Genomic DNA, 13,014 nt, shown 5'->3' with positions numbered 1-13,014 from the left:
TGGAGGAGCAGATCCCACCAGGCAGAATCCGGGAGAGAGCATGTGGGGCGGGCACGGTGGCAGGTGCTCTCTGCTCCCCCCATGCTGACACGACCATCTCAGTCCACGGGCTGCCCCACTGTCCTTCTGACTCTGCCCCTTTCTGAACTTGCCCTACTCTGTACCTGACCCAGCTGGTCAGCCATTCGCTTACAGACACAACGATCTGCGGGAAGGGACATTGTATTGAGCACTGAGTCATCAGGGGCCCTGCAGGAAGCAGGCGCACTCTTGAATTAGAACGGGGAGGAAGTTTCCAGAGGGAAGGTCTGCCCAGGTGTCAGGAGCCTGGGGCTGGAGCCCTGTGACTCAGGACACGGAGGCAAGGGGAGCTGCAGGGCCCAGAAGAGAGGCGGCCTAGAGCTGCCCCCTCCCCCGAGCAGAGCAGGGCAATCTCCCCTTGAGTAAGGATGAGCCCAGCCCTGCCAGGCAGGCCACTGGAGACACAAACAGGGAGGGGGAGGCGGGGAGGGATGCTGGCAACGGTGGGAGGGGGACAGAACGTCCAGCATGGGGTCCACCGTGGGCCGGGCTTTGTGGTGGAAGCATCAGTGCCCATCTCTTATTTCACTGGCAACCATCTCAGGAGTTGTGTTATTTCCCCATTTTTTTTCACAATTTAAACAAATGTTTAATTGCAGTAGTCTATGCGTGACATAGAATCTACCATCTTAACCAGTTTTAAATGCTCGTGTACATTCACAGTGTACCACTGATCTCCAGAAGCTTTTCATCTGGCAAAACCAGAACCCTGTACCCACTGAATGTGGCTCCCCGTCTCCCCCTCCCCCACCCCACGAACTGCCATTTGACCCTGTGTCTGCAAATCCAACCTCCAGGGACCTCATATAAGTGGAATCCTACACTATCTGTCCCATCGTGACTGCCTTATTTTCAAGGCTTAACTGTGTCAGAGTGTCGGAATTTCTTCCTTCCTTCCTTCCTTTCTTTCTTTCTTTTTTTTTTTTTTTTTTATCAAGGCTGAGTAGTATTTCACGGCTTGGAGAGACCATGCTTCGTCCGTCCGTCCGTCCATCTGTGGACACTCGGGCTGCTTCTACCTTTCGGTTATTGTGAATACTGCTGTGAACGTGGGTTCATGGCAAATATCTCTTTGAGCCCCCTCCTTTCTGCTCTTTTGGGCACATATTTCGAAGTGGAATGGCTGGACCCCCATACCATCTTCCCCAGCAGGTGCACAGGTTTACAGTCCCACCAACAGTACACGCGAGTTCCAGCCTCCCTCCCTCCTCCCCGCCACGTGCCATCCTCTGCTCTCTGTAGAGCAGCCATGCTAGTGGGGGACAGGTGGATCTCACTGTGGTTTTGACTTCCTCCCCCCACCCTTTTTACAGAAGAAACTCCAACAGCAGTAAACACTGTACGTGGATGAGCGGTGGCCAGCTGTGGCTGCTGTGTGTCCGCTGTCTTCAGAATGAAAACTGTCTCCACTGGAGTGTGACATGGCAGGGACAGGCCCTGCTCCCCGCAAGCAAGTCTAGTTATGTGGAAGCAAGGGTAGGCTCTTCGTGGGCCACGTGGACAAATGGCTCTTTTCTGTCAGGGAGCCTATTTAGCGAACCAGATCACCATGAGCGGTTTGGTGCTTCTAGAAGGGTCTCAGACTCCCAAAGCAAAAAGGGAAACTGGTGTGAGGTCTTCAGGAGTTCACTGGGGATGCACACATGGCAGTTTTAAGGAAACATAAAGTGAGGGGACCCTCATGAGGCATAGATTACCTATATCACTGAGCATCAAAGGCCAAGAACACTGAAATGCCCAGCTGGTGGTGAGGACTGCGTTCCCAGAAAGCCATTTTTGGAAGCAGCTTTATTTGAAATAATTAAAAAGAATCAGCCTCTGTAGCCCAACTGGCATCGTGCTGCAGCACAGCCTAACTCTGTGGTGCAGGCGTCGGCTCACTCCAGCTAGTGGGCGACAGCTCCGTGCAGGGGTCCTGCAGGCTGCCCTGGAGACCCGCATTTCATCGCGGAGCAGTTTGTGGCTACTTCTTGGTGACTTGATGAGCCCCCGGCACGGCCTTGTGAGTCCCGAGAGTTTCCGTCCGTGGGTTCTTGCTTGGTGCGGGGGGCGTGCCCACAGCCAGAGCGCCGGCAGTCTGAGCGTCGCCTGCCCCCGCCACCGTGGAGGTCATTCCCTCCTCTCTGACCATCTGCAGTGTGGGCGAGAGGGGTCTTACGGCCTCTTCCGAGGAACGAGACACAGTTTTATCTCCACGAGAACCCCCACCCCACCCCTCATTTCACTTCACTGATGACTTGAAAATGCAGTTCTGGTGTCCGAATGAGTCTAAACGAGAAGCGCCAGTGGGTGTTCAGAATCACTGCCAGGTTGTGTTCATGCCAGGGCGTCATTCTGTGACACGATTGGGCCAAAACGCATGTTTAAAACTCTGCAAAAAAAAAAATAAAATAAATAAAATAAATAAATAAATCCTATAAAGGTGTAGGCACCCAGCAGACTCCTCTGAAGCCTTGCAGGCAAGAGCGCGTTTGGCTGACGGAGTCATTCTTGCACACCTGCGGGAAGGGGTGCAGAGATAGCCCAGACTTGCTGTGAGCTGCATCACGCCTGTCTCCAGCCAAAGCCACTCAGGGTGCGGCACTGTGATGGGCTGCCACGCAGATGGGTTGCAAAATGCACAGCCCATCTGTCTTTATCATGCTCATTTCCTCTTTTATTAAAATGTTAATGAATATAGTTTTTATTTATCATTCGGTGACATGTGCGGCATCCTTTTCTGGTAGACAAATCTGCAATCTGCCTAACCATGTGAGCCAATGGAGAACACGGGGACGAGGAATATTTTGGTTCCGTTTAAACTGCCTCATGCAGGTTGAGCAAAAGAATTCCTTCACTTGTTGACAGCAGCGTGGGGGACGGCAGGGGGTACACAGCGCTTGGAGTGGGCCCCCGAGTTTCACGCCAGGCCCACCGGCTACGGGCTGCTCGCCATGTGGCCACAAGCCTTGGTTTCTACTTCCATCAAATGGGGGCGACCGCTCCATCTGCCCAGGAAAGCAGATGAGAGAACTTTATGGGGACGCATTTCGCATTTCCTTGTTATCATTGAGATGTGTGCTCAGAGGGTTCTGAATTCGTTTTGCTCATTCTTTCAGACTCTCCATGGAAAGTACATCTGTCAAATGTCGGCCCAGAGATGACAGGTGTCACCGTGCGCGGCCTGACTCCAGCTCGCACCTACCAGTTCAGGGTGTGCGCCGTGAATCAAGTGGGCAAGGGTCAGTACAGCACAGAGACGAGCAGGTGTGTGAGTGCGCGGCCCACGGTGGTGGCCAGGGGCAGCGCGGGCCTGGACACAACACAGAGCACCCAGTTAGGAGGAGCAAATAGAGCCAAGGCACCACCCTCCCCCCTTAGTGAGGTTGGCCACAGTGTTCGCAGCAAGGACTGTGACCAAGAGAGAAACTCTGGCCCTCGTGGGTGGGCCTAGCGGGGTTCTCCCTACTTGCTCCGAGGGAGGCTTCTCAGACTTCGTGGTGCCTGGGCAGGGCCAACACAGGCCGTCCCAGATCACACAGGCCTCTGTCTATACGCCGTGCACGGCTGACAGTGTTCCTCTGCCCTCGCTCTATCCCGACGGCCATCATGACAGGAAAACACCAGGCCGGGCACGTTGCATCCCTGAGTGGCCCTGCTGCTCCCCCAGACCTGCGGTGACTGCTGTGGGAGCCCATTCAGATGTGACCCGGGAGAACGGCCCCTCCCATCCACACATTTCAGAGTCCCCTCCCTAGCCGGCCCCAGCGTTCACAGGGCCGGCATCGTGGCGTAATTGAGATCTAAATGACTTTTCTCAAAATGTGGGAGTGTAATGTGAAAACTATTGAAAGAGCCCAAGGAGAAGCGATGTGGAAGGAGTCTGGCGCTGTGGCCTGCAGACGGGCCCACTCAGCCTTGTAATCCCTTCCCGCAGTGAGGTGCTCTGGGTTCCTCAGACAGAAAAAGGTCACCTCCCTCGTCTCCTTGGTGCCAGCTCAGCTGACTTTCTACTACCTCGCCTCCGCTGTGCCTGCTTCCCGCACATCCCTCCAGCGGGGTCAGCTGCGCGCTTGGTTTGGTTCATCCCTCGATTTCAGTAAAGTCGTTGGGCTCCAGATTCGACGAGACAGAGAGTGCAGATGGGGACCCTTGGTTTCGAAAGCTGATCTCTCCCTCCTCCCCATGTTTCATGTCTAGGTTGATGTTACCTGAAGAGCCACCCAGCGCTCCCCCAAAGAACATCGTGGCCAGCGGGCGTACCAATCAGTCCATCATGGTCCAGTGGCAGCCGCCCCCGGAGACGGAGCACAACGGGGTCCTGCGCGGGTACATCCTCAGGCGAGTGGCCCGCGCTTGGCCGTTGGGAGGCCGTCGCTAGGAAGACTCAGGGCTCTGTTTTGGTGGGGAGGCGGCCTCACAGAGAGCATCTGCGTATCCAGCCATGGCATGTACACACAAGAACCCAGCCTCGACAGTGATGTTTCGATACAAGAGTGAGGGAGGGACATTATGAATCGGGGTCAGGGTGTGCTGTCCATCGTAAATCCAGGGCCACACATTCTTTGCTGTGACAATTTTTAATTAATAGCAATGCAGCCGACTTCATTATTAACCAGTCATTATCACGCCGCCTAGGGCATTAGTGTTCAGAATTGCCAGGCTTTCTAGCATTTCAAAGAAATGTTGTAAAATCTACCTTTTTACGTGCGATCGCAGTTTCCAAATGTTGGAAATGAAGCTGGCACATTTTGGAACACAGTGCCGGCTAAGCTCACACATCTGCAGGCCAGAACGGGGCCCAAAGGTTGGCCAGCTTGCTTTCTCTGCCTTATAAGGCTGGTCAGGCTTCTACGGATGTTGGGAGGCCTCTACCAGCACTTGGCTGGGTTTGAGACAAGGAACCTCTTTTGCCAAAACTACTGCTAATTTTGAAATTGCACCAAATGTGATAATTGCAGCCGTTTGTCGACACAGTAGCAAACAGGAAAAAGAAGAGCAGTATTAAAAGGTAATTATGAAATCGCTTCCAGCAGACGGTACAGCCACGGACGGTTTGTTCACCGGCACGCACTTTATTTCCCTCCCCAGCGGTATCCATTCTGAGCATGTGCCCAGCCTGTGGTGCCCAGCCTGCGGTGCCCAGCCTGAGCGTGTGATCAGAAAATATGGGTTAACAAAGGTCTCGGGGGCTAAATGTAATTTCTCAGACAATGTAAGAAGTTATGAAGGTATACCTTCTTTAGCTCCCTTATCTTTACATGTGGAGGACCTTTCCTTCTGGTGTAGATTTATGTAATCAGCACCTTTATCCACATGCATGTATAATTAGCCAGTCCCCAACAGTTTGCTGCTGTTCTCAGGTTTTCCTCAAGCCCAGGAATTGTCCTCTAGACATAAGCTAGGCTATTATCCACCTGAAGTGGTTTAAGTGGTGCCCCCAAGGGCACACGGGAGCTGGAGGACTGGAATCGGCACTCAGGGCCCCTCTGGTCACTCCCCGCCCCTGTGTCTTCCCCCTTCCAACAAGAGACCTGCCACAGGGGCATCTCTGGGCTTGGAGGAGTTCCCAGAGCCCTCCAGAAAACTAAGCTGCCCCCGCCCTCCGCCTCCCAGGCCCAGGTCTCCTGCCCGTTCGTGCCGCTCGGCCCCCACCGCAGCGGTCACTCTTGTCCCACGCTCCTCAGCTAATGAGACCCATTTCCTTGCCCTCCGCCCGGCCCTTCACACGCTGGTCCTCCCAGCCGCCTCTCTTTCCCTGAGCACACGGAGAACCTTCCTCCAGCTCCAGCTGCCAAGTAGGACTTTAAAGGTCAGCTCCCAGAACCCGGCTCGGGGCTCGGGGTTTAAACGCACCCCTCTGATGTTACCAGGCCCCGTCGGGGGCTGCACATTTCTCTATTTTGTGGGATTACTGCTGTTAAAAGGATTTTCCATGATGGTGTCAGGAGAATCGAGTGCTGGGAAGGAGGGCCTCTGTGTTTGAAGGGGTTTAAATCAAGAAAGTCCTAAAATGAGGGTGCGCTACCCAAGGCCTGTGAATATCAAAGTTTTCAAGAATGAAAGACCCGTGCCAAAACGAATTTGCTGGGAAACATTTCCGAATAATCCTCCGGTCTGCAAATCAGCTCTGTTTGCACGTGTGTATCCTCCAGGGCACAAGACCGTGTGTCAGAGCCGCAGCACAGTCCACGGAAGAACAAAACGGAAATAAATCACTGCTGTGGCTCTGGCCGTAAGAAGTAGTTAGGATGTGTGTGCAGCAATAAAATATTTATGATAACGGGCAGGGCGCTTCTCTGAGAGCAGCACGGGTTGTGTCCTTTGAAAACATCCTCCTGTTTACTTCCATGTAACAAAAACGAGCTCAGGCAACGCCTCCCACCAGGGGGAGGGCAGCGCCCGCGCCTCGGCTGTTAATTGCCACCTTCCCAGACATCCTGTGAACATTACAGAGGCTCAGCGCTTTGGACCAACCTGCCTGCTGCAGGAGAGGAGAGCGGCCGCTCCCAGGACGTGAATCCCGGGGTCTGTTTTGCACGATCCTGTCAACAAGGATCCGGGAGACACGGCTCGTGCAGGCTTCGCACACCTCCTGGAGAGGCAGTGTTTTCTCTAAACCAGAAATAAGTACAGCGTGCTCCGCCCCGTCATGTCTCCTTTGCGCCCATCGTTCGGTTTTATTCTCTTGACAACCTGATGAAAGGCCATTATGATTCTGTCCTTTCCGGGAGTGAAAGAGCAAGGCCCGGAGAAGTTACGAGTTTGCTTGAGGCCGCCCAGCTCATCAGTCCTCTTCCCGGCCTGAGTCTCCGGGAGCTCATGCCTCTGCTTTTCCCAGGACTGTGTCCAGCCTAGTGATGGGTCCACACTAATGTGCTGTTTTTAAGTGGCGATGCCCGGTGTGTGCCGTATTGGTTATTATAAGTGGTCCTGGGCACCATTCACACGCCAGGTCCCCTGGTGATGGTGTGGGGCCAATCCTTGCCTTCTTCCACATGGCTCTCTCGCTATCTTGGTGCCATGCATTTTGTAGATGGGGAGTTTGAGTGGGAGAGTCTGGCTCGCAGGTTCTCTGCCACCAGGCCTGTGTCCCCGTGGGCTGCTGCCTGGAAGGCCATAATGTTATATAAATGAACTGAACCCCTCCTGGGGATGCGGATGGTTCAGTAAAGGAATAGCGAGTCAGTAGGTATCAGAAGTGGAAGGAATAGGAACTCCGAAAGGCGGTGTGAGGCATTAGCTCTAGTTTTTGCCCATCAATAGAGATCACTGTCGTGCCCCGCCCCCCCATCGAGTGGGAGGTGGGAGGCAGCCTCAGGCCTTCTCACTGCTCCAGTGCTGCCTGCCGTTGATCATGTAGTTTTCCACTACACAGGCTTCACCTGCACACACGGTCTGTGGCTGAAAGGCCACCAGTAGAAAATCCTGATTTTCATAAAGAACCTTATGTTGCTGTCTCCATGCCTCCCTACTGTATTTTCAGCCATCATGCTCTTTGGAGCGTGCTCTTGTCCCTTGAAGGGCCTGAATTCTGGGGTTTCTTCTCCCCTCCCCCACCAGCAGCAACACCCTTGCTGGGCCTTGCCCTATGTGCCTCAGCGCTCTGCCTGCAGCCAACACAGGTGACAGGCGGGACCCCGACCCGCCATCAAGAGTCCTGTTGCCCTGTGTCCCCTCAGCCCTCACCCTTCCCCCCCTCATCAGACAAAGCCTCATCTCCTGAGCAAGAGGCACCCCTTGGACAGGATCAAGGGGCTCCAGGAACTGCATGTGATGAAGGCGGTCACTCCCGGCTCACGCTCCCAAGCTCCACACTGGGGAAGCAAGTCACCTCTAAAACCCAAGTCGTGAAAAACATTTGCTACCCATGTAATGCCGCAAAAGCCCTCTCGGGGTCAAATGGCAATTCCGTAATTTGCATGTTTTCCAAGTCCCGGGTCGCATATGTCACTTTTTGACACAGACACAACCTGAAAATTATTCTGTTTCTTCCACCCATTCCCTTTTCAAACGCTGAGGTGCAGTCGGCATAGAGCACCGTGTTAGCGGCAGGTGTGCACTGTCACAGTCACACTTAGCACACACTGCAGCCTGGTGACCACAGTCGTCTGGTCACTATCGGGCACCGGACACGGAACACTTCACCCATTTCATCCACACAGGTCCCCTGACAATCAGCTTATCCTCCTCAGCATTGGACCAAGTGTTTTAGAAGTGTGGACACCACCGGAAGCCACCCATTCTGGTTCGGGGGCCTGCGCGGACGAATCTAGACTCCCTAGGTGGAAGAGGCTTCCCGCTTCTTGGCTTTTCCCCACATTTCAGGACCAAGGGAGGGAAGCTGTCACTCCACAGTCACTATTTACGGCCGCACCCGACAGGAATCCCACCTGGAATTTCTGTTGCTAGGCCACTGAGCTCCCCAGACGAGTTACATGTAAAAAGTTATCATTTTTCCTTAAGTGTAACACAGTCACAACGTCAGTTCCATTTTGCCCAGAGTTCATAATCACCGTGAGATTCAGTGACATGTGTTTGAGTGGTTGGCTAGGACGCGGTGCTGTCTGGGGTGAACTGGCCTCCCTCTCGCATACTGACTTCGTTTCCCTCTGACTGTGCGGAATTACCATGGGCACCCATGCCCCGGTGCCAGCCATCTGTCCACACTCTGATGCAGGTACCGCCTGGCCGGCCTGCCTGGGGAGCACCAGCAGCGGAACATCACCAGCCCGGAGGTCAGCTACTGCCTGGTGACCGAGCTGATCGTCTGGACACAGTACGAAATCCAGGTGGCAGCTTACAATGGCGCGGGCCTGGGAGTCTTCAGCCGGGCCGTGACTGAGTACACCCTTCAAGGAGGTAAGCTTGCCTTCCCGTGAGGCCTCACGGTCTTCGCTGGGGTGCAGGGCGTGTCGGGTCAGAATAGAGGATGCCGGAAATACACGCGGAGGGCCTGGTCCTCCAGGGGACAGTGAGGAGGAGATTCGTCACACACATCATTCTGTCTCTCTATTTCTCAACCATCGCACTACTGTAGGAGGGACACAACCTTCTAGATGCTTGCTTTGGGGCACTTAGGCCAGGGAGTATCCACACACATCACTCGGAAAGATCTGTGGAATTGCCTTTTTCTAATGGAGAAATGGTATATTACGGAGTAAAGCTGGCCGCACAGTCCCATGCGAGCCTGTGAACGTTTTCCAAAGAGAATGATTACTTAGAATTTTGTGATTAGTAACGCGCTTTGATTATTGGTAATGGAATTTGCAACGTGGTGCTCCTCTTTTTTTTTTCCTCAGTTATACAAGCCAAATCCCTTACTAGATGGGTACATATTCCTCCCCCAGAACGGCCAGGCAGAATGGTGTAGAGGAGGACCCGGGCCCCAGCCCCAGGGAGCACTCGCATTTGGAAGCACATTCCACTGTGCGCTCAGCAGGAATAAATGGACCCTGCGTGCGCCCACAGTGCCCCGATCCCCGCCCGGGAAAGGCAGTTTCCCCACAGAATCAAAAGCTCTTTTCGTTCAGCCGTTTTAGCCTCTCCTGACTCACAGGTGTGGGTTTATTTGCTTAGGCATTTTTACTGCCGCCAGACCTTGACCTTTTTCAAATGATAAGGTTTCTGACTCCCCACCCCTCTCCCCAAATCATGCCTGAGACCTAATGTTCCTTGATATTACATACTGTTATCATCACCCCTCATCGATCGGGTGTCGATCATCTCTAAGTCCATAAAGCCTCCTTTATAAATTAAGTCACTTCTGCCTCCACGGTGAAATATGTCCCTGGCAGAAATATTGAACATGCAAGACAGCCGGGAAGGACCTCCCCGTTCACACGTGAGTCTTGGTTTCTCATTGGATAATGGAGACAGCTAAGTACCTGGACAATTAATGTTTGCTCTAATTTGCCTACCTAATAAAATAACAGTAGATTTGGAAATACTTAAAATAATGAATATTGCTATTAAGGATCCCCTATTACTGTTAACTAGGACTGCTTCATTTTCTTACTGGAGTGTTTGCACAGCTTTTTTTAATGTTTATTTTTAAATTTTAATGTTTTATTTATTTTTGAGAGAGAGAGAGAGAGAGCATGAACAGGGGAGGGTCAGAGAGAGGAGACACAGAATCCGAAGCAGGCTCCTGGCTCTAAGCTGTCAGCACGGAGCCCGATGTGGGGCTCGAACTTATGTGAGATCATGACCTGAGCCAAAGTCGCACGCTTAACCGACTGAGCCCCCCAGGCACCCCCTTACTGGTGTGTGATGGCACTAGAAGCACATCTCCACCTAGCTGAGGAGGGCTTTGGCCCTCGAGTTGGGCTGGTACTGGGGAGCCATTAAAGGTTGAGGGCAGTGAGCAACATGGGCAAAGTGGTGTATTAGGAGGACAAACCTGTCAGCAGATGTGCACACAAGCTGGGGGCGGGGGCGGGGCGCACAGCCTCAGCAACCCCAGATGGAAGTGCAAATGCTCTGGCTGCAGATTGACGAGTTCCCTGTTGCCCTGATGCAGGCCCCAAGGATGGCGTGGCTGATGTGTGTGGGTGGTGCTTTGTAGTTTTCAGAAATACATCACCAGCGTGTGCCCCACAACGGCGGGCAAGCCGGCAGACACTCACGCCGTGCGCCTGTCCCTGGGCCGCTGGCGTGTGCACAGGTGGGGCCCAGCCCCTCCCTCCGGTCGCTGGCGGGGATGGGACAGAACAGGGCAGGTTTGCCTGCAAGCGCTGATGAGTAAGGAAGCTGAAAGCTGCAGCCTGGATGTCGCTGGCCTGAAACGGGGGGCTTGGCTGCAATGGCGGGGTGGGCGGGCTCCCACCTCTGGACCCAGCGATCGTCTGGATGGAGAAGCTGACTAAGGGGCTTCAGCTCACTGGAAGGGCTTGCTCTCCTCCTCCGGGTGAGAACCCGACTTCCGTGAGCTCTCTGTGCACCAGTGGTCCCCACAGTCTCTCTTTTTCTCAATTCTTGAGGAGCTCAGCTCCCGAATGGAGCCGTGTGCAGTTCTCCCATCCGGGTCTTGGCTTATGCAGCTGGGTTGTCACCCCTCGGTCCGGGCGCTGGCTGGCTGGTGCTGCCACCCAGAGTCCGGAGCCCCCGCAGGTCACAGGGCACCCAGGGGGCATGGTTGTGAGTCCCACTTTCCCTCGCTGTAGGCGTTTCTGCTTTGATGTTGTGCCCTCCTGACCTGGGCATGGACGTGGGCAACACGGTGCCCTGTCCCCACTCGGGGCGTGCAGCCCTTTCTCTGCCTGTGGCTCTGACTCTGCCCGTGTATGTCATGTGACTGTAATACCCCTGGGGAAGGGACCCCATGCTCCTGCTTCCAGACCCTCCCCTACCCCTAACCCTACCTCTCTCTGTCCCTTGCTCCCTGGACAGGGCTTCTCAGGCTTTCAATGGCCTCTGACCCTGAATCTCCTTTGAGGGGCAGGCCTGAGCCCCAGGACAAATTGGGGCAAAGCCCTCGCTGACCGCAGTGTGGGGATACTGTCCCTTGGGCTTGGCCGCGGCCCCTGTCAGGCATCAGGAGGGGTACGTGGTTGAGGAGGCGGCAGCCATGCAGCATGAGCCTCACACTGTGCCCTTCCGGGCCCACTCCTCTGAGCGTCCCAGTCAGCCACCCCAGAGCCCAACAAAGAGGAACCAGCTTGTAAATTCTGTCCCTGAATCAATGTTCCCACCAGGACCAGACTCAAGTAAGAGAGCATTCAGACACACAGTTGGGAAAAACTGGAGAATGGGGACCGGGAAGCTGGTCTGGAGCAGGATGGAATAAACCAGATAAAAAATGATCTGATGGTGAGGGGAGGCATTAGAAAGAAAAATGGGCACAGCAAGGGGCCGTGAATAATTCAGGGGGCCGACGATAGAGAGCAGGGGCTGTGCTCTGTCTTCCCACAAGTTGGTCTGTCTGCTGGCCCCCAGAGACAGCCCTTTCTTTTACTCTGTATCTGCCTTCAAGAATCACATCGACCTTTCTGAGCTCCAGCTCCCCACTGTAAAATCACAACCTGTCACAGCCTCTGCCCAACTCCTTGTGAGAGAAAGGCCTGGAAAGCCCTGAACTCCTAAGCAGGGTCGCTGTTGTTGCTGCTGTTCTGCTTCCTCCTTCTGCGGCAACGCCTGGCTTCTGGAACGTACGCTGTCTGTGTCTTTCCACCGCCACAGTTCAGAAGAAACAGCCTCAATCTCTCTGCTAATAAGTGAAATCTCAAGAACCAATGCGTGCACCTACTGCGTGCTCAATGTGTGGTGGTCTGCTGCACCTATGCGTGCACTTACTGCATGCTCAGTGTTGTGATGGGCCGCAGCACCAATGCATGTGCCTACTGAGTGCTCGTTGTTTCGTGGTGGTCTGGGGCACCAATGTGTGCGCCTACTGCGTGCTCAGTGTTGTGATAGGCTGTGGCACTGATGCATGTGCCTACTGTGTGCTCAGTGTTGTGATGGGCTGTGGCACTGATGCGTGTGCCTACTGCGTACTCGGTGTTGTGATGGACTGTGGCACCGATGCATCCACCTACTGTGTGCTTGGTGTTTTGATGGGCTACGGCACTGAGCAGGAATGGGGAACACACCTGACGCAGAGTCAAGCCTAGGGACTTGGAGCTGAGGCCAGGAGGAAAGACTAATATTTGTGAAACAAGAGCAGCAGCTACAAAAGAAAACAGCATCCCTGATGTGCAGTCACGCCCCATTTATCCACAAGATCCATGTCAGGAGCATGCTTCAGATTACCAGTAAGAGTCAGAGGAGGAGGCCATTGGCGTGAAGGAGGGCTTTACTGACATCTACATGGTGAGGCTGCATCAGAGGAGGTGGGGTTCAGCTGTCTGTAGTGGTTGGACATATAGTGCAGCTTCTAGAAACAGACCCAAAATAACAGCTTTAAACAAAATAGAGGTGGATATTTATCTTTCTCTCACCAAGATTAGGCATTTG

The 13,014-nt window shown here is 53.9% G+C and overlaps 1 protein-coding gene across 1 annotated transcript in view; it reads left to right on the top strand.

Moving 5' to 3' along the window:
* SDK1 (sidekick cell adhesion molecule 1) overlaps positions 1–13,014 on the top strand; it is a 561,603-nt gene that overhangs the window by 389,886 nt on the left and 158,703 nt on the right. The window contains exons 16-18 of the mRNA XM_029945757.1: positions 3,180–3,327; positions 4,261–4,401; positions 8,741–8,922. Coding sequence (XP_029801617.1) covers positions 3,180–3,327; positions 4,261–4,401; positions 8,741–8,922 — 471 coding nt within the window. The remainder of the gene's footprint in view (positions 1–3,179; positions 3,328–4,260; positions 4,402–8,740; positions 8,923–13,014) is intronic.

This window comes from Suricata suricatta, chromosome 8 (assembly GCF_006229205.1).
Source record: "Suricata suricatta isolate VVHF042 chromosome 8, meerkat_22Aug2017_6uvM2_HiC, whole genome shotgun sequence".
Classification (NCBI taxonomy): Eukaryota; Metazoa; Chordata; class Mammalia; order Carnivora; family Herpestidae; genus Suricata; species Suricata suricatta.
The sequence above is the reverse complement of the archived record's forward strand: the minus strand, read 5'-3'. Positions and strand labels throughout refer to the sequence as shown.